The following is a 19,508-nucleotide window of genomic DNA, read 5'->3' on the forward strand; positions in this document are numbered from 1 at the left end:
CTGGCATTGGTGGTTCAGTGGTAGAATTCTCGCCTGCCACGCGGGAGGCCCGGGTTCGATTCCCGGCCAATGCAACAGCTGTATCTTTTTGCACCCTGGCGTCCTTTGGCAGTTGCCTGGGTGCCCGTGGAAKAGCACACAGGTGCTCCCGTGATCATGGCTGTCCCCTCGGGGCCGACACTGTCGTTTGTATGGGTGCCCAGGCCCCGAGGGTGGCAGCGGCAGCTCTGCCCGCAGTGAGTGCCMGCGGCTTGGTGGCCTCTCTAAGAGGAGATGGTTTGGTGCCTGAGCATCTCGGCTGGGTGGAAGGGAGGGACACTGGCTCAGTGACAATGAGGGGTGCCATGTCGGTGGCAGTGAGGATCCCTGGCTTAGGAGCAGTGGCAGGTTCCTGTCAAGGATGCCCAGGCCATGGAGATGGGCAGCAGCTGTGGGCAGTCCCACGTCTGGCATATCTGGTTCAGAGGGACAATTAATGTGCTCCCTTTCAAGGGCCAGGGATTGGCTCCTGGCCAGTGCAGCCTGATGTCCTGCCTTTCACCTCTGCAGCCCCCAGCCCCTCTACCTGATCTGGGCTCCATGCAGCCGTGGGTTGCTTGTGGCTGGGAGATGCTGCTGCACCCCAAGGCAGCGATGTTTGGGTGCTGGGTGTGGGTGGCCTGTCACAGCTGGGTCACTTGTGACCCCGAAGTGTGACTGGGTTGTTGTGTGCCACGGGACAGGTTGTGCAGCCCCTCTGAAAAGAGAGTGAGCTTTGCTCAGGTATCTCATGCAAGGGTTAATTGTGAAGGCTGATTACAAGCCCTCCTTGTTGGTGATGTGGGGCAGCAGAAGAGGCACTGTCATGGTCTGGAGGCGCGGTGTCAGAGCGCTGTGTTGGGGTCCCCTTCACGTGTCTGTGTGTGCGGTGTTCACAGCCAGCTGTGCCCGCCCATGATGCTCCCACTCTGCTGGGTTTGGGAGGGTGGGGCAGTGACAAGGACACCCCACATCTGGCATTGGTGGTTCAGTGGTAGAATTCTCGCCTGCCACGCGGGAGGCCCGGGTTCGATTCCCGGCCAATGCAACAGTTGCATTTTTTTTTGCACCCCAATGTCTCTGGGGGGACTGCCCGGGGTGTCTGGAGTGATTACACACACTCATCATCTCTCCACCTGTGCGGATGCGAGGGGTGTCATTGTCACTGGAACAAAGCCAGGGCGCATTGGTGACTCGCGGAGGGATTTAGTGGCAGAGAGGGACCCTGACTAGGGACGGTGACTGTCCATGGCTCAGTGACAGTGAGGGYTCCTGGTTTGGCGGCAGTGACAAGGGTCTTTGTCTCGGAGGCAGTGAGGACCCCTGGCCCAGAGCAATGGGGGCTCCATGGGGCTGGGAGGTGCCCGCACATCTAAGACACAGCTGTTTGGGTGCTGGATGTGGGTGGCATGTCACGGTTTGGTCACCARTGTGACCCYGAACAGGGTTGTCCAGTGCCACRGGACAGGTTGTGCAGTCCCTGTGAGGAGAKAWCGAGCTTTGCTSAGSTRTCTCATGCGAGGGTTAATTSTGAAGGCTGATTRCAAGCCCTCCGCGCTGTGGGCGATGTGGGGCAGCAGAAGAGGCGCTGTCAGGGCTGGACGCGCGGTGTCAGAGCGCTGCGTTGTGGCGCCGTGCGAGGGAGTCGGGAGCTGACAGCGCCTGTCCCTGCTGGTCCCGGCGCTGGGTTTGGGAGTGTGGGGGAGGGCCGGGAGGTGCTGCACATCTGGCATTGGTGGTTCAGTGGTAGAATTCTCGCCTGCCACGCGGGAGGCCCGGGTTCGATTCCCGGCCAATGCAACAGCTGTATGTTTTTGCACCTTGGGGGACCGTGGTGGCATCCTGGTGAACTGTCCCCGCAGACAGATGTGGAAGCGGTGGTGGCCGACCTGGTGAAGCTGATCCACAGCGCGGGCGCTGAGAGCCGGAGCAAGGCTGTGCGCCCCAAGGCACTGCTGGACAACTGCCTCAAGGTCATGCGGATGCTGTACGGGGTGCCCTGTGAGTTGGGGATCGGGGTGGGGGGCCCGACCTTGGGGAATGCAGGTGCCACACAGAGGGCCCTGTCCCACCCCATGGCACCTGTTCCCTCTGTTCAGGTCGGTGGGAGTCCACCTAATGCTTCGACCCCTCACTTGACACCTCCTTGTCCTGGAACTTTGGATGCTGCCTCTGCTCTGCTCCTCCCAGAGTCCCATGGGGTGTTCTCAAGGAAGATGCAAAGGTGGGACAAACGCCAGCCCTTCTGGGACCAAACACGACCCCTTCCAGGACCGTGGGACTGTTTATGGCCATGGCATCCAAAACGTCTAGCACCTTCTGCATGGGTGTGGGGTTGGACACTGCYCGGTGGCAAACACCTGTTGTGGGGACACGCAGCCCTCCCTGTCCATGGGGCAGGTGAGGGCATCACCCTGTTTCTCTTGATTTGTATTTTTCCCTCAGCTTTCATTAAACACCAGTTAATTCTCTAGCATTGCAGCTCAGCTTCTGACTGGGTCCCGGGAGCCTCCAGCCTTACCCAAAATAAAGGACCAGCAAAGAGAACCCCACTGCCTCCACTGYCTCCTCTTTTGGGGTGTCAGCCCCCTCTCTCGCTGCTGGGGACAGACTCACCCTGACACAGGGACCYTTGCCAAGATGCCTCCATCATCCCTGGCTGCTTGTCCAGCAAGGAAACATCTGGATTTGTTTGTTGTGCTTGGCGGAGCGGTGTGGGCGGCACGCCGGGGGGACGGGGGCTGCCTGGCTGCCTCTCTCCTTTACAGCTCAGTTAATTACCTTCATCAGCTGTTAGAGACCTTAATGGAGTGCTCCTGGCTGAGGGCTGTTTTGGCTCTGTGGGGTCTGTGGCACTGCAGTGCGAGCGGAGGCAATGTCTCCCTCCTCCTCCTCCTCCCTTCATGCCTACTGATGATTCCTGTTTATACAAAGCCCACTCAGAGCTCATATAAAACCCACCAGCGATGAGCCACGGCTTGACGAAGAGCTTTAACTGGAGAGACTCTCTTTCCCATCCCTGCTGGCTTTAACAGAACCCCTGTGTGGTTCACAGACACACCTGGGGCTGCCTCAGCCCTCAGGGTTGAGCCCCAACCTCCTGCTCCCTCACATCAAGCATGGGAATCATCCTCCATCCTCCTCCGCTGTGGGAAAACGGCAGCTGTCCCTGCAAAATGACCCCTGCCAAGCTTCCCAGAGCATCCCCACAGCAATGGGCTTGCCAAAACCCTGCGTGTCCAGCCCACTTGACATAATGTGCATTTTCTTCTGATCCCTCTTTTGAGAGACGGCTTAAAAATAGTCAGCTGAGAGGCTCTACAGGAATGCACTCACAGGATGGGGAGTGGGAGCCTGTTTGCAATATCTCCAGGTGTGCCATGAAGGATGGGGTCAGGGAGGGTCAGCCCAGAACACCATGCCTGGGGCTCAAATCTTMAGGCATGTGCTGAGACTTGGGAGATCTCCTGCTGTGAAACCTCCCAGCTGCTGGAATAGGAAGAGCCTTTGCTGGCCTTGAAACAGCAGGAAAAAAGCCTGGCAGTATGGACATGGACTAGCCAGCTGGTTTAGGGGTGAGGAGGCTCAGCAGGACAAGGGCTGAGTTTGGGAGTTGTCTGGGATGTCCCCATAAGCAGAATGAGTAGAGTGAGGATGCCCAGGGGGTTCCCTTGGCCCCAGGGGATTTCTTGGATTCAGGACCACACTTGGACCCTCTTCTGCCCTGGCCCAACTCAGCATCCCAGGCCGGGGGGGGGCAGCAAACCCAACTGTCACCCCTCAACCCCGTGTGTCCCTGTTTCTCCTCCCCCTTCCCCCTCCACACCTCCCCCCACAAATCAGAGTGAGCCTGGAAATGGCCAATTCATTCACTTTAATTAATTATTAAGCTCATTAATTATTAATTAATTATTTAAGCTCAGAGGGCAGGTGCTTCTCTCACCAGGGCAGCCTCTGCCCTCTCCAGTCCCAGAAGGTGCCGTTGCTGGTGGCWGACAGCTGGGCCAGCAGCTGCAGGACGCCCTGAACGCTCTCCTCCACGGTCACCGGGCCCTGAGCACCCAAGGGTGGGGGAAAAGTGAGCCAGGATTCTCCATCCCAACAGCCCCATTCCCATCCCATGGTGTGGTGGAATGCCAGATCCAGCTGGGATGGTTTGGGAGCCACTGGAGATGCTCTAGCAGCCAAGGGATGCAGCTTTGCAAAAATTGATTATCCCTTATCTGGGTGCCATAAGGATGGAGGTTAATTTTTTCATTCCTAATTAAAAAGTGACTTGTTTGTCAGCCAGAGCAGGGTAAGGGACAGCTGAGTGCAGGGCCGGGGTGCCCTCTGCTGACACACCATCGSGATGGGAAAGGAAAGTAAAAACAGGGAAGAAATTGGGTGGTTTTGGGGGAGAGACTGGAATTGTCCCTTTGCTGTGGTGGCACAGCCATCGTGGGACCGAGGGACTGCACAGATGTGGGTGCCAGGGAAGGGATGCCCCAGGAGGGGGTGTTCAAGGGAAAGGATATCCAAGGGAAGAAATGCCCTAGGAAGGGGTGCCCATGGGAAGGGATGCCTTTGGAAAAGGATGTTCAGGGAAAGCGATGACCCCGAGAAAGGATGTTCATGGGAAGGGCTGGCCTTGGGAAGGGGTGTTCCTGGGAAGGGATGCCCCCAGGAATGGATGCCCGTGGGGCCTTGCTGAGCTCGCTGATGCACCTGCCATCACTCACCATCCCCTGTTCCAAGGGAGGTGTCACACATCCGGGGTCCACGGACACGCAGAGGATCCCGCTGCTCCCGTACTCCAGGGCCAGGCACTTGGTGAGCATGTTCAGAGCAGCCTGGGAGGACAAATCCCTCCCCTTTACCAYCATGATCTGGCAATGCCACGGCCAGCGGTGGGGGAATCCAGAGGAGCTGACACCCAAATTCCTCCCCCTCGTTCCGGCAGTGGTACCTTGCTGCAGCGGTAGCAGAGATCCTGCCTCTGCTCCCAAGCCTGCGCCACCTCGATGGAGCCCAGGATGCTGGAGATGTTGATGATGGCAGCTCTGCTGCAGCTCATCTCACGCTGTCYCTCAGCCTCAGCCGCCTCCTTCAGCAGGGGCAGGAAGGCCTGCAGGGGACGGGAGCTCAGCCATCACCATCCTCTTCCTCCCCATTGCAGCGTTTGGGGCGGGGSTTGCTGTGTCCTCACCTGGCTGGTCTGCAGGGGCCCGATGGTGTTGGTGGTGTAGACCAGGCTCATGTTCTCTGCTGTCTCGGTGGCCAAGGTGCTGCGGCGCGTGGTGCCCGYGTTGTTGATCAGGAGGTTGAGGCCRGCRCTTCCCACCTGCTCCTGCACCTTCCTGACTGCTGCCTTGATGCTGTTGGGGTCTGTCACATCTGCAAGGGGACAGAATACCTTGGGGACAGGCTGGTGGCCACCACCCTGGCAAGATGCTGTAGGACATGGCAGGAGGCAACTCCCAGKCGCTGAGCATCCTCCTGGTCCCATGGGTGACCTGGTTGAGCTGAGTCAAAGTGAGGAACCTGCCTGCTTGGTGGCATTTTCTGGAGCCACCCACGGTTGTAATTAAATCCTGAGAAGCTTCTTCCCCTTTCCGCCCCAGCACTTACCGAGAGGCAGGATCACGACGTTGGGAAAGCCCAGAGCCACCTCATTGACAGCCTATGTGGGGAAAGGGAGGGAGGGGGTCATGTGGGGAGGCTCCCCAGGGTGGCCCCGCGTGTCACAGCCGACACGTTACAAGAGAGAGCAATTTGGGGCGAGTCACTGCTCCTCTGAGCCCGGCAGCTTCAAAGCTCCCAGCAGCAAAGCCCCCAGCGACCCCCCCTGCACTCCCCTTCATGCACACACCTGTGCCAGGAGATGCAAAAAACATTAAATACATATATATATAATACATATGTCGGTATTTTTAATATTTAATACATGCACATGTATTTTTTATATCCATTTCCATATATAGCTATATCCATATGTGCGTGTATTTTTCCATGCCGCTCATCGTGCAGGGTGTTGGCACTCATCCTCCCAGTTCCAGGTGGGATGGTGGCATCCCCAGGCACCCATCCCAGAGCTGACTCCCTCCTTCCCCCCCTGCCCCCCGTGCCCTCCCTACCTTGCCCTGGGGGTCCAGGCAAGCAGCGAAGAGGTGCCGGGGTGGGCTGGGTTGCTCCAGCAGCCCCTTCAGCAGCCCCAGGCCCAGTCCCCCATCGCAGCCGGTCAGCAGGACGCTGCCCACACGGAGCCCCTCCATCCCCAGCTCTCCACAGCCGGTTGTGCCGCCCCAGCAAGGTTTGGCAATCGGCCTCGATAATCCGGGAGGTGGCACCGCTGCGGGTGCTGCTGGGATGGGTGGAGACGGGGGGCACCACCTGCACCTCCTCTTCTGGAGGGGATGGATGGGGCAGCAGGATGCTCTTGTGCATCCCAGGGTCACCCATCACCTCACCGTGGGGCTGTCTCACTCCTCCATACCCCAAAATACCACCCCACTCCTGCCATGGGAACCCCAAAGATGTGATGGGACCTTCCCACCTGTCCCCATTACTGGGACAACCCCAGGGGAGCAGAACATCCACAGCAGCGCAGGCAAGGCTATTAATTACAGTACAACCTTTATTAATACTGGAATCTTCACAGTGCATTCGTTACTTGTAGCAGTGACTATGGAAAACGGGGGAGGGGGTAAAGAGGGAAATTACCACCAGAAAAAAATAAAATAGAAGGAAAATAAAAAGAAAAGAGGGAATGAAAGAAAGAGAAAGAAACTTGGCAGAGGGACGGGGAGAGAGGGAAGCGGCGGCGAAGGCAGGAACACGAAGGGGGAAAATAAATTAAAAAAAAAAAGAGAGTAAGGACCAAGTTAACAACAGCACCAGAAAAGTTACTTCAGTCGAAGGACAGGTCAGTTTTTTTCTTTACCAAGGAATTTTTGTTTTCTGTACAAAATAAGAGACCCCCCCCCCTCCCTCAAACCCAAACATTTGTCACTTGGCATCAGCGGTTCTGGGCAGGAGAAGGGGAAAGGGRAGAACTAAATTGTTATTCCTAAGGGGGAGGGCTGAGGGGGCTGCGATGCGACAGACAGCRGGGCGGGGGGCTATGTACAGCRGGGGGSCGGGGGTTGTGCTTTCCTCCAGCTGCTCTGCTTGGGGGGTCTGAGCCAAACCTCCCATGCCCAGACCCTGCACAGGCTCTGTGGGTGCTCAGGGAGAGGGAGGGGGTTTGTGGGGAGTCCCCAGTGATCCTTGTGAGGGGGGCAAAGAGGAGGTTCAGCATCCTCAGCCCCTGCACCCTGGTGTCCCCCCAGGACAGAAGGGACAGCAGCGTCTCTACCCCAGCCCCACATCCTCTCACACGTCCCCCGCTTCTTCTTCCCCCCCTGCACCCCCAGCCCGTTGCTTCTGCCCCCTGAAATGAGGCTGAGCCGTGCTGGCCCMAAGCAGGCAGCTAGGGGGGATTGGGCCAGGACCCCCAAATCCTGGTGCTCCGTGGCTGCTGGCACCGTCCTCTCCTGCTGCGGCTGGGGCCACCCGCCTGCACCCGGGACAGAGAAAAGAGACAGGAGAGGGGAAGCAAGAGGGGAAAAGAGAAACAATGGGAGAGAGGGGAAGAAAGGAGAAAACAGAGAATAGAAGGGAAGAGAAAAAGAGTTAAAAAGAAAGGAAAAGAAGAGAAGAAAAATGGGAAAACAAAGAAGAAAATAAGAAAGAAGGAAAAATGACAGTAAGAGAAGAATTAAAATATTCAAAAGAATAAAGAAATAATATAACAGGAGAAAGAAGATGAGGAAAGGAGAAAAAGAGGAGAAAGAGGGCCAAAGAGAGGGCAAGTGAAGGAGGGATGTAGGGAGAGGGCAGGGCAGGAGGAGGCAGAGGGGCGGGAAGCAGGGGGCACCGGGGAGGRACGGGGCAGCGGGTGCCGGTGGGTGGGGGTCCCGGGGGGCGCAGCGGTTGTCCCCGGGGTCCATCGTCCCCGCTGGCCGGGGCTCATCACGATATCCGCGGGGCCGACCTGTCATTGGTGACGGTCCTGCGCAGCCGCACCCCGCGCCGGATGGCCACCAGCATGTCTTCGGCCGGGGGGTCCATGGAGGCCGCGGGGGGCGGCGCGGGGGTCTCCTCGCTGGGGCYGGACCCCGCGAGGGCGGTGGGGAAGGGGAACTGCCCTTCCCCCAGGGCGTGGGCGCCGGCCACCAGCTCCCCAATCTTCTCCACCAAACTGTGCCGGTTTGCAGCCAGCTGCTGGTCCTCCTCTTCCTCAGCGGAGAGGTGCTGGCCGGCCCCGGGGTAGACGGAGATCTCCATGGCACCGCCACCCCAGGCAGTGTTGGGAAGGCTCAGCCGCTTGGGCGAAGCTTTGGCAAAATCCAGGGGGTTCGGAGAGGCGTCGTCGGCGTAGAAGACGCACTCTTCGCTGCCCACCCGCGTGGGGCCGGCGTAGCCAGGGGAGTCGGGCACMGTGGGGGTCTTCACGGGGACGATGGGGGGTCGGATGGGGATGGGGCCAGCGTTGGAGAGCGTACGGCGGACCGAGGGCTTGGTGGAGGGCGTGCGGCGGATGGTGGCCACCCCCGGGGTGGTGCCGGCCGGGAGGTTGGTGCCGGTGGGCAGCCCGGCGGTGGAGGCGGGACGCTTGGTCTGGATCATCCGCCGGTAGTTCTGCGCGATGTTGCTGTTGCGCGGGATGGTGGAGGACTTGTCGAAGTCGCTCTGGGGGTCACACTCCACGTCACCGTTCACYGAGTAGCAGTCGTAGTCGGAGCCTGCGAGAGGCGGCACCGTCAGCGTGGTTGGGAGGGCGCTGGGTGGCCAAGCCCAACCATGCCATCAAAGCCAGCCCCAACCACCTCCATCACAGCACAACAACCACCAAACTCAGCTGCCAGGATCRTGACACAACCACAACTGTCCCATTGCTGGCAAAACTTGCCCACCATCAAACCCAAACATCACCACTGGAAGGCAACCACAAGCACCCCAACCATCACACYGAAATCACAACCAAACGCAGCTGTCACCATCACAACCACCACAGCCACAGCCAGCCCAGCATGATCACAGCCAATCTCCACTGTCACCACCACGTTCTCAGAACTGGCTCAGCCATCATCATGCCAGCACGATGACAAATGTGGTTATTTGATCTCCAACTACCAACTCTGCTGCCATCACCTACCATCTGCCACCATCTCCACCTGTGCTCAACCTCTGTGCACAGACACATCACSACGAGCCATCCCCTGTTACGGCACTTCCTGGCACAGCTGCAGCCACTGAGCCCCAACCAAATAACCAGGAAAAGCTGTGGTTATGTGTGTATCACCACCAGCTTCTACACGATATGACCACAGCCCRTTGTTATGACACCCAGAGCATACAGATGTGCCCCAGGACCACTAAAGCCTCTGCTGTCCCCTTCCCCACTCTAAGCTTCATTTCAGACAGTCTCAGGTACCCCTGGGGCCGGTACCTTGGGAAGGGATGGTGTCCTCAGAGCAGGAGGGGGTGGTGGTCTGTGTGCTGTAGCCACTGGAGTAYTGCAGGGAGTCCCGGCTGCTCTTCTGGTGCTCCAAGCTCAGACCCCGGGTCAAGACCATGGCCAGGTCACTGGCGGCAGGGGACACCTCCTCCCCATGCTGTGGGGGCAAGGGGCACTGTCAGCACCCTGGTTCCTCTCTTGGGAACCCCCAAGACCCCCCACCCCTGCGCCCTCTCCGCCGCGGGTGGTACCTTGGCGGCGATGGTGGCTGGTGACATGCGGGGCCGGGGTGCATCCTCGCCGCCCATGCCCGGGTAGCCAGCAGCAGGAGAGCCCATCTCGGCYTCCCGCAGGTGCTCCACGCGGTCCTTGCGCCGCTGCAGGGTGGGGACCACCGGCTGGTCATAGGGGCTGGCCTTGGACCAGTCCTGCAATGGGCAGGCATGAGATTCATGCTGGTGACACCGGGACCAGGAATGGGGCACAAGGGGTCTCAAGCTGATGTCCCCCATGTCACCACGGTACTGCTCAGGATGCTCTGCCCCATGCAGGGAGGGAGGGGAGGAGCTGGGGCTGAACCCCATGAGGTGAGGGGGGAACCGCATGTGAAATCAACCCTGGAGGGATGGCAAGGACTAACCGAGGTGGGGGAGCTGCACTCGCTAACTGACTGGCAGGTTTCGGAGGCCTCTGAGGACGCTGAGCTGGAGGACTTCTGCTGTGCCGTGCCGAGCCGAGAGCCAGAGGGGGAGAGAAGAGGCAGTTAGCAAGCAAAGCCAGAGCCACGAACCCAGTTAGAGCAGCACCCACAGCTCCCCTGGCTGAGCGAGGTTCCCTGCCCTCCTCCCCTCTGGCAGCAGACGCAGGATGGCGAGCAGGATGCGGCCTTGGCAGCAGGGTCAAGAGCTGGGATGATGTGCCACCCTAACCCTTCGCCCTTCTCACCCCAAGCATGCAGAGCAAACAGGTATTTTGGGGAGTTACTGGGTTCGTGATGCCAGGTTAGCATGGGCAGGTGGGAAGGGGGCATCCTTGGCACGAGGGATGGTGCAGCATTTGCTCCATAACGCCTGGTGGGCCACGCACAAACTGGGTGTTACGGGGCTGAAGTGATTGGGAAACACCCTGTTCTCYTGGCACGGGGAGAGGGATACCTATGCCACATCCCTGAGGGAATTTATGGATGGGGTTTCTCTGCTGCGTGGCCCATGATGCCCCTGAGTACGACAGGAACCCTCAATATTCCCAATACTCATTTCCCATGATGCCAGCACAGCTGGAAATATTCCCGAGGGTGGATCTCATCACTGAAACACTCCAGAAAGTGGGTTTCACCACTGAAACACTCCAGAGGGTGGATCTCATCACTGAAATACTCCAGAGGGTGGATCCCATCACTGAAACACTCCCGAGGGTGGGTCTCATCACCTCTGCACTGGACCCCTGTGTCACACCCAGCACCACCCACCCACTCTACTGAAGAGGAAACCGAGGCACGGAGGTGGGCAGCACTGACACCCTCCCCCTACCTGGCTGGTGATGTCCGAGGGCATGGGGGAAGGCGGTTTGGAATAAGCRGCGTCCTGGGAGATGAAGCCGGAGTCGTGGGAGGAGACGCTGGAGAGGCGGGTGGCGGCGGCGGGGGGCTGCGCCAGGCTGCGGTAGCGATAGGTGGAACTGGGTGAGCAGGTCTGAGCCCCGCCGGGCCACGCCATGCCACCCTTGGCACTGCTAACGCTGCTGGGGGGGCGCCGGGGGGACGGGGACACGCCGGTGGCGAGGACAAAGGAAGGAAAAGAGAATTTAAGACGGAGGTTCGGAGGCGGCAGGATGGCCAGCACCCTGCCACACACCACAACCTGGGGAAACTGAGGGATGCGGTCCTCTTGGGGTGGCCCTTTTCCTCCTGGGGTGGCCCTGTGGCAGGGAACAGGCTAGGGAACATGACAGAGGTGGTACGTTTGCCCCCAGACCCCTACACACAGCTCACATCATCCCCAAACCCCAAAACACAACGCAAGTGTCAGGTACCCATCCTGCCCCATAGGTCCACCAGCCTCGGCCAGTGCACCAAGACCTCCACGTTAATGGAAGCCACTTGGCCATACGGACATAAGAAGGTGGACATGCATCTTGTGAGCATCCCCAAAGGCTGTAAGCATCATTAGCCCATGGGCTAACAAAGAGGACTGGATTTCCTGGCCGTGGTTGGGTGTGGAGCCCACTCCACCATACCTGCACATGCTGGACTTGCGGGAGCTGGAGCTGCTGGGCGAGGAYGGGGGAGTCTGGTAGGACCAGCTGTAGTCAGAGCCCTTCAGGTCCTTGATCACCTGCAGGAAAAATGGGGTCTAAGTCTCCATCAAAGATGCTCCCCTGCCCCTCTGACCCCTGGCTCACCCCTGCTGACCTGCTCGCTGGCGGGGGGCAGCTTGTGGGGCTCGGCAGTCAGCACCACCAGGTCCTCGATGATGCCCTGCAGGTGGGTGATCTCTCCCAGCATGGTGAGCTCCCCGTTCTGAGGACAGACAAGAGGCAGCATCAGCACACAATGGGCAGCAGGAACAGCCCCTGCCCCTCTCGGTCCCCAGCACTCACCACCACGGGCTGCAGGAAGGTGATAAAGGTGCAGAAGCGACCCCGCTCCTCGATGAGGGCTTTGCGGACCGCCTGCTTCTCCGTCTCCTCCAGCAGCAGGTACATGTCATTGACGTCCTGCAGYGCGTTGTCCAGCTGGGGCTGCAGGTCCCCCTTCCCTGTGAGATGGGGCACTGTCAGCGCTGGGCTCCCCTGACACCCTCCCCAGTCTGCTGGCGGCCCCAYTGCCAAGCTGAGGCCATTCCCCAGCGTGGGGACATCGCCCCGTTCTCACATCCCAGCAGATACCACAGGTGTCCCACTGTGCCCGTATCCCTGGAAGGTCCAGGAGCACCCTCACCCCACAGCAGCCGTGGGCATGGGGCTCCTCTGGCCCCCCATCCCCATCCCTGGCACCTGGGACCAGAGGACCCCTTTGGCTGCCACACGGAGGGGCTGGCATTGCCTCAGGATGTGGGGGGCAGGCTAAGCTAAGCTAGAAGCAGGGTGAGGGTGGGAACAGGGAGCGGATGGACGGACAGACAGACAGAGGCTGGGGAGCCTGGGGGCAGTAGATGAGGAAGCAGAGAGGGGCCGGTGGTGGGGGCAGCGGTTCACTTACCAAGTAGCTCTACAGGAAGGATGTGGAGGGGAGGGAAGAGAGAAGGAGACAGAGAAAACGTGTGAAAAGAGGCCGAAGGCTGGGGCGCATGCCCCGCCTCCCCACCACCCCCGGGGTCATGCCAGCACCTCCCTTTCTGCAGGGGGGCAGCAGGACCCCCCTAGTGCCCACCCCGGGTTGGCAGTGCCACACCAGGATACCCGCCCTGGCTGGGGGTGCTGCAGAGGGGCTGGTGGGGCACCCCCAGGAGACCCCCCCTCACCTTTGCGAGCCTTTTTCTGCAGCTTGAGGGTGTCAGAGGACTTTTTCTTGATCTCATGGCGCGCTCGCTTGTACTCTGGGGGCACAGAATTGCTGTCAGTGGTGATCCCTGACAAGCAGCACAGCCACCCTGCCCTGACCCATCCCATCCCCCCGTACCTTTCGCATGGTCCTTGTCCAGCTGGTTGGCAGTTTTCTTCCAGTCCTCAATCCTGTCCTGCAAAGGGTTTATCAGRCTCTCCATGAGGGCACTGGAGCAGGGAGAGAGAAGCAGAGAGTGTGGGACAGCGCYGGGGTGGGTGGGGAGCCATTCCCCCATCCYGTGCCCAGCCAGCACCCGGCATCTCCTCATCCATGGAGGGCTGAGCCCGGCCAAGCCCTGTCCCGTGGGGAGCCATTCCCCCATCCCGTGCCCAGCCAGCACCCAACATCTCTTCGTCCATTGAGGGCTGAGCCCAGCCAAGCCCTGTCCCGGTGTGCCCAGCCAGCACCCAACATCTCTTCGTCCATTGAGGGCTGAGCCCAGCCAAGCCCTGTCCCGGTGGGGAGCCATTCCCACATCCCATGCCCAGCCAACACCCGGCATCTCCTGGTCCATGGAGGGCTGAGCCCGGCCAAGCCCTGTCCCGCTCACTTGGTGAACTGCCGGAGCTTGGCCTCGATGCTGCGGTGCCGCATGCACATCCGGGTCAGCGCCGAGCCGATGTCCCTCGTGGCACCTGGTGGGGAGCAAAGTGCCACTGACAAGGGGCAGGGACACCCCAACAGCAGCCCCAGACCGGTTTGTACAGTGGGAGCAGGGTGGCTCATGACAGGGATGAGCAGTGCTGGGATGTGCCGGGCTTTGGGGACATTTTGTGTTGGGGGTGGCTTGTTTTATCCCATGATAAATCCACAAAATAAATTAATCATTGTCCAATAACTAATAAATAAAACACTAAATATCCCTTCTGGAGGCTTTGAAATTAGAACCTGCCCCTATTTTTTCCTGGTTTGTCTTAAATTTGGCACTGTGGGACCAGGGAAAGGAAGGGATGAGGTACCCTGGCTTAGTTCCAAGCAGTCAGCTCTGTCCCACACCTCCAGGCACAATCCCGAGTGGATAAAAATGGAGCTCAAACTCCTCGGGGGGATCATTTGCCAGCAGCAGGAAGCAGGAGCATCCTTTTTAGGTGAAACCGCTGTTAATTCTGAAGCCCAATCATGGCCACATGGTGGCAGTGCTGCTGGCAAATCCCAGGAAAAACAGCCAGCAAAAATCCTTGGGTGCAAACTAAAGAGTGACATTCAGCCTTTCTCTCCCCTAAAAAAGCCTTCAAAGACATCTCCTACCCTTTTGCAGGAGTTTTGGACGSCCCTCAGTCCCCCAGTGCTGTGGACATGGGGGAACCCACGGGCCTTTTTCTTGCACTGGGGTAGTCTCCTAATCCAGCTCCTAATGCTCTTATCCCAGCTCCTGCTGCTCCTAATCCGATTCTCATGCGCTGTGTGCAAGGCCAGCCCCCACCCAGTGCCTCAGTTTCCCCATGCTGCTGCTTTGCCTCCCCCCTTCCCCAAAAGCCCTGCAGGTACAGCAGCAGCACAGGATGATGCTGGCTCCTGTGGCGCTGATCTCAGCTGTCCCCAGCATTGTCCCTGTGCCTCCTCCTCGCTTCGGGTGCCCGGGCTGGCTGGGGGAGCCCTAATCCCCCTAGTGCAGTGGGCTAGTGGGTTTGGAGGCAAAGCTGATCCTGGCTCAAGCTGCTGCCTCCTCCTCCTCGCATGGCTCCAGATGGCCTGGATGCCGCCAGTCTGCAAACCAGCCCGGGACCATCTGCTTGGCAGAAGCCAAGCGGTGGGAAGTGGCTCTTTGGTGCCAGCGGGCACCCGGAGAGGCTCTGGGGATCCTTCTCCCTCACCACCAACAGTATGGGGGACCCAAAATGCAGACTCGGCTCTTCAGTCAACTCCCTGGTGAGTTGGGGTTTGTCCCCAAAACAGTCAAGCTTGAACTCCTGRATCTCCCTCCAGTTAATTCCCCTTCCCTGGAAACCCCCGGAGCAGCCGGGACATCCCCAGGAACTTCCCAGGAGGGTGCCAAGGACGAGGAGGGTGGATTGTGCATCTGGGAGGCAGAGATGGGTGCAGGGGRCCATGGYRTGGGGCTGRGGCACCCTGAGAGTCCAGCCCCACCGGAAAATGGGGCTAAGCACCCATAGGTGGTGAGGAGCAGCTCCCACAYGGTGCCCACCTCCTTGCCCCTCCCCACTCCATCTCCCCAGTGCTGCTTCCCAGAGCGTGCTCCACCTCAGTGTGGCAACAGGTTGGCCATCTCTCTGTGGATGGTGGAACTGCTGCTTGAAGTCCACCCCAGCAACGTAGGAGGGGACACCCCACAGGGGACACTCGCCATCTGTCCCCTGCCCAGCCAAGCCYGGGGACACCCACCCCAAGGACAGAGGACCCTACCTCGGGTGTTGGTGGCCATGTCGGCCACTTTCTGGAAGGCATCCAGGAAGGCAACYGCGGCCAGCACCGTGGTCCTGGGGCGGAGAAAGAGGGGGAGCTCAGTGGGTGCGGGACACACTGGGATGTACCAGCAAGGAGCGGGGTCCCCATGTTCCACCCTCCCCTTGGCCACTCACCTGAGCTGGGAGTGCAGCTTGGTGGCCTTCGAGTTGAAATCCTCCCATATGGGGTAGGAGCTCTGCAAGGAGGAAGGGTGATGGTGAGAGACTGAGCCTGCGCCCCTGCACTGCTGTCCCAGACAGGGCAGGAGCCCCCTGCACTGCTACAGGGAGTAAGGGCAGCTCAACAGCTTCTCTGATGCTAATTAGGGCTGAGCACAACCCTTTGCTCTTCTGACTTTTCCCTCTCCAGTCTGGCCACCCAAACTTACAGACCACAGAGACCTCAGGATTTTGAGTGTTCTCATCCTCACAGGGGTCAAGGTAGGTTACAGATTTGGAAATTTGAGGGGATGAAAGGAAAAAGCTCTAAGACCCTGGCCAGCAGTAGAGGAGATAGCYCCAGCACCTGCAGCTTCCCCCAAAAGCACTGATGGCCAAACCCTCCATCATGGAGAGCTCCAGCCCCACAGCYGGGAGCCCCAGCCCTCACCTCCCCTGAGCCCATGGACTGACAGGGCAGGAGGGGAGGTTGGGGTCCCTCCAGCCCTGAACGGGGCAGTTGTGTGGGGACAGGGACAGGGCATGAGTACTTGGGAAGCCACCCCACTCCTGTCCCAATGWGGCCACTCCAGGGCCATCCTGTCAAGGCCATCTGTGCAAGACCAGTCCCTTGTGGTGAGGTTATTCCAGAGCTGTCCTGGTGCAACCATTCCACTGAAACCATCCCAGGGCTACCCCAGTGCCACCATTCCAGCAAGGCTATCCCAGGGCTGTGCTGGTGTCACCATCCCAGTGAGGCCATCCCAGGGCTGTGCTGGTGTCACCATCCCAGCGAGGCCATCCCCAGCTGTCCCAATGTCACTGTTCCACACGGCTGTCTCAATGCTGTCCCAGTGAAGCCAGTCCCAGTGATGCCTCAGAGATGCCAGTCCCTGTAAGACCAYGCTGCTGCCATTCCAGTGAGGCCTCTCCCAGTAAAGCCAGCTGCAGAGCCACCCCAGCAAGGCCATCCTGGTGCTGTCACAAGGCTGATCCTGRTGTCACCATGCAGTGAGGCTGTCCCAGTGTCACCATCCCAGCGAGGCCAGTCCATKTTGTCCCGGTGAGGTTAATCCTGGTGTTGTCTTGTCAAGGCAATCCCAGTGCCAGCCTTGAATGGCCAGTCCCGGTGCCATCATTCCAGCTCTCCAGGTGCCACCATCCTGGCAAGGCCATTCCAGTGTTGTTCCAGTGATGCTGGTCCCAGAGCTACTATCCCAGCAAAACCATCCCAGTCAGGCCAGTCCTGGTGTCACCATCCCGGTGAAGCCATGCTGCTATCCTAGCAAGGTCAGTCCTGGTCCTGTTGTCCCAGTGACAGAATCCTGGTGCTATCCTGGTGCTGCAGTGACAAGCAGTGACAGGCATCTGTAAACTCCCCTAGGGCAGCCAGCAGGCTGGGACATGGGCATCACCACACATCCCCATGGGCACTATGGCTTGGTTGCAGCTCTGGGGACAAGGTTTGCACTGAGGGGGCATGAGACCAGCCCAGTATGATTTTTTGGGGACCATGGAAGCCCCTATTTCCTCATGAGTCAGCAAAGAAAGGGTTTGAGGGTGCCATTACACACACCACTTGCAGCAGTGTCMCCCTGGTTGTGGGTCCCCAGGGACTGTCATTGCCAGAGGGCTGGGCCACCACTCCTGGGCCACTGTCCCCAGGCCACCTTCCCTGGCCACCCTGGGCAGGATAAGTGAGGCTCTCCTGTAGAAGGGAGCAGGTTTTGATGCCCCAACCCCCCGTGATGCCAGGCAAGAGGAGGATGGCAAAGAGGACAATGGGGACAAGGACATGCCAAGGTCAGTCAGGGACGCYGAGCACGCGGGGAGAGGAGACAGGAATGAAGCCAGCTTGGGGRCTGCCACCAGCAAACAAATCCTCTGCACCCACAGGCCAAGGGGTGCTGAAAAAGCCACCCACCACCAAAATAAGGTCCCTTTGCCCTGGGGTCCCAGCCATTGGACCATAAGCACATCACTGCCCTTCAGGGCCGGCAGTTCTTCAAGCAGGGAGTTACTTGTCCCCCAGTGCCCAKGCCAGGACACCCACGTGGCTGGAAGAAGGGGACAGTGCACCCTCAGGTGCCACYGGCACTCAGCTGGGGCTGTGCAGGGCATGAGCTGAGCCCCAGCTGTAGCGTGGTGGGGTTTTCCTTCTTTTTCATCATTTTTCTTTCAWCTTTCCCACCCTCAAATGGCGTGAAACTGAATCCAGCCCAGTCTCCTCGGGTGAGGGGTTCCCAGTCCAACCGCATCCGGATGGTGCTGGGCATGTCACTGGGAKGTGACAGCTCTGGCCTGGCTTATCCCCTCCAAAGCCTCAGCAGGGAACTGAGGCAGGGGCTGCCCCCACATCCCCCCGGGGGTGTAGGACTCAGCCAGGCTGCCTGGAGAGGGTGGCTGGGGTGAAGGGTTTGCAGGAGGGAGATGATCACCCCAACACCCATTTCTCACCAGCCCTGGATCCCACTGCCCTGGGGAAAGCTGGGATTTTCTCTCTGGAGCTTTTCTCCCAGCCCCGAGCCAGAGTCCGGCTGTGGAGCCACCACCACCCCTCGAAGGGGTTAATCTTCCTTCCCAGCAAGGCTTTTATTTTTTTTTTTATCCCCCCTCCCCTGCTTTGGCAATGACAGCATTGTCTGGACGGGTCTGCAGCATGAAGAGAGGAAGAGGAGGAGGAGGAAGAGAGCTTTTGCCTCCCAAAAACGACTAGGGCTAAACCCCAGTGCTAGAGCAGGCTGTGGGAATTTCGGCCCCCTGAGATGAAGAAACATGGCTGGTCTCCTCCTTCCCACTCAGCCCCTAGTCAGAAATGCCCCCCAGCATTTTAAATTTATTGTTTTGAAACGAAAACAAACAAAAAAATTTTTTTTTAAACATGGCCCCATCCTGCTCCCAGGGAGGGTGGAGGCAATATCCTCTCCCTGGGTTAGGAAATGGGATCAAGGAGCTGGGGGACCTTTTTGTTCTGTTGGTGTCAACCCCACTGGGTCCGGCAGAAATCCAGGCTGAGCGCAGGGGGTGGCAGGGACAACGCGATGCCTGAAATGGGTGGCAATGCCCGGTGTGGGGCCAGTGGTACCTGGCGAGGGGCAACGATGTCYGGTCTGTGTCACCCGACAAGGGGCTCTGGCACCTGGGGATGGATACAGGGCTGATACRGAGCCGTGATCCCCAGTAGGGGCTCCAGTGCCCAAAGCAGGGCCCCAATGCCCAGTACGGGGTTGATGTGGGGCTTCGGCACCCAGTGCCACGCTCTGACTCTCGATGTGAGACCTCGATGTCCGACACGGAGSTCTGATACTCAATGAAGGGTAACAGGGCAAATATAGGGCTGCAACACCCAGAACGGGGCTCCGACAGCCAGTGACGGATCTGGGGATGATGTGGGGCTGCCATCCCCAGGATGGAGCTCCAATATCCAACGGTGGATTACAGAGCTGATGTAGGGCTGCGATCTCCAGGGCTCTGATGCCCAACACGGAGCTCCGATGCCCAGTAAACGGCTGACGCGGGGCTCTGGCACCCGTGCCGGGCTCCGGCAGCCGATGTGGGACCCCGACACTCGMTGCGGGGCTGATATTCGGGCTCCGATACCCGATACGGGGTTCCGATCCCCATCTCGGGGCTGGCAGCAGAGCCCCGGTACCCACCGCGGGACCGGCACCGGCGGAGGCTGCCCGGGGGAGCTGGGTGATGGCAGGGTGCTGCGGGGGGAGCGCTGTCACGACAGCAAAAGCGGGGTGCGGTGAGGGGGTCCCCTACCTTCATGTCGTTGATGATGGCTTGGAAGAGGCCGCCGAGGGCTCCGCACTCCTTCTCCGCCGTCTCCATCGCGGCGCTGCGGCAGCCCGGGGCGGGCGGCGCCGCCGGGGGAGGCCGCGGCGGCGGGCCAGGC

General features: G+C 59.5%; 3 protein-coding genes and 3 non-coding genes across 14 annotated transcripts in view; 4 read left to right on the forward strand and 2 right to left on the reverse strand.

Moving 5' to 3' along the window:
• The window catches only part of IL34 (interleukin 34), a 5,348-nt gene extending 2,725 nt beyond the window's left edge, over window positions 1–2,623 (forward strand). The window contains exons 5-6 of the mRNA XM_057376485.1: window positions 1,881–2,019; window positions 2,118–2,623. Of these exons, the coding sequence (XP_057232468.1) occupies window positions 1,881–2,019; window positions 2,118–2,137 (159 nt within the window). The 3' untranslated portion in view covers window positions 2,138–2,623. The remainder of the gene's footprint in view (window positions 1–1,880; window positions 2,020–2,117) is intronic.
• On the forward strand, window positions 4–74 carry TRNAG-GCC (transfer RNA glycine (anticodon GCC)). The gene has a single exon. It is a non-coding gene; the product is annotated as a tRNA-Gly (tRNA).
• TRNAG-GCC (transfer RNA glycine (anticodon GCC)) lies at window positions 996–1,066 on the forward strand. The gene has a single exon. It is a non-coding gene; the product is annotated as a tRNA-Gly (tRNA).
• TRNAG-GCC (transfer RNA glycine (anticodon GCC)) lies at window positions 1,748–1,818 on the forward strand. Its single transcript has one exon. It is a non-coding gene; the product is annotated as a tRNA-Gly (tRNA).
• A 1,260-nt stretch (window positions 2,624–3,883) lies between the features above and the next one.
• LOC130579567 (C-factor-like) lies at window positions 3,884–6,331 on the reverse strand. Of its 2 annotated transcripts, XM_057376472.1 has the most exons (6): window positions 6,135–6,331; window positions 5,629–5,680; window positions 5,207–5,394; window positions 4,967–5,125; window positions 4,740–4,850; window positions 3,884–4,071 (listed from the first exon to the last, which is right to left on the reverse strand). In XM_057376472.1, the coding sequence occupies exons 1-6, from the start codon at window positions 6,270–6,272 to the stop codon at window positions 3,958–3,960; spliced, it is 762 nt and encodes a 253-aa protein (XP_057232455.1). In that variant the 5' UTR covers window positions 6,273–6,331; the 3' UTR covers window positions 3,884–3,957. The 2 variants fall into 2 exon arrangements, with proteins under 2 accessions (XP_057232455.1, XP_057232454.1); XM_057376471.1 differs by having other exon boundaries at window positions 4,063–4,850.
• A 1,589-nt stretch (window positions 6,332–7,920) lies between these two features.
• MTSS2 (MTSS I-BAR domain containing 2) lies at window positions 7,921–19,502 on the reverse strand. 8 transcript variants are annotated; one of them, XM_057376457.1, is made up of 14 exons: window positions 19,376–19,502; window positions 15,584–15,645; window positions 15,408–15,481; window positions 13,594–13,678; window positions 13,119–13,210; window positions 12,961–13,035; window positions 12,098–12,255; window positions 11,910–12,017; window positions 11,735–11,832; window positions 11,029–11,155; window positions 10,140–10,214; window positions 9,751–9,927; window positions 9,491–9,656; window positions 7,921–8,783 (listed from the first exon to the last, which is right to left on the reverse strand). In XM_057376457.1, exons 1-14 carry the CDS (start codon window positions 19,442–19,444, stop codon window positions 8,011–8,013), a joined length of 2,139 nt encoding a protein of 712 aa, XP_057232440.1. In that variant the 5' UTR covers window positions 19,445–19,502; the 3' UTR covers window positions 7,921–8,010. The 8 variants fall into 8 exon arrangements, with proteins under 8 accessions (XP_057232440.1, XP_057232439.1, XP_057232436.1 ...); XM_057376456.1 differs by having other exon boundaries at window positions 10,140–10,217; XM_057376453.1 differs by having other exon boundaries at window positions 11,029–11,236.
• Between the last annotated feature and the right edge of the window lie 6 nt (window positions 19,503–19,508).

This window comes from Malurus melanocephalus, unplaced genomic scaffold, assembly GCF_030028575.1.
Source record: "Malurus melanocephalus ecotype Western Australia unplaced genomic scaffold, MMel_1.1 scaffold_279, whole genome shotgun sequence".
In the NCBI taxonomy this organism is placed as follows: Eukaryota; Metazoa; Chordata; class Aves; order Passeriformes; family Maluridae; genus Malurus; species Malurus melanocephalus.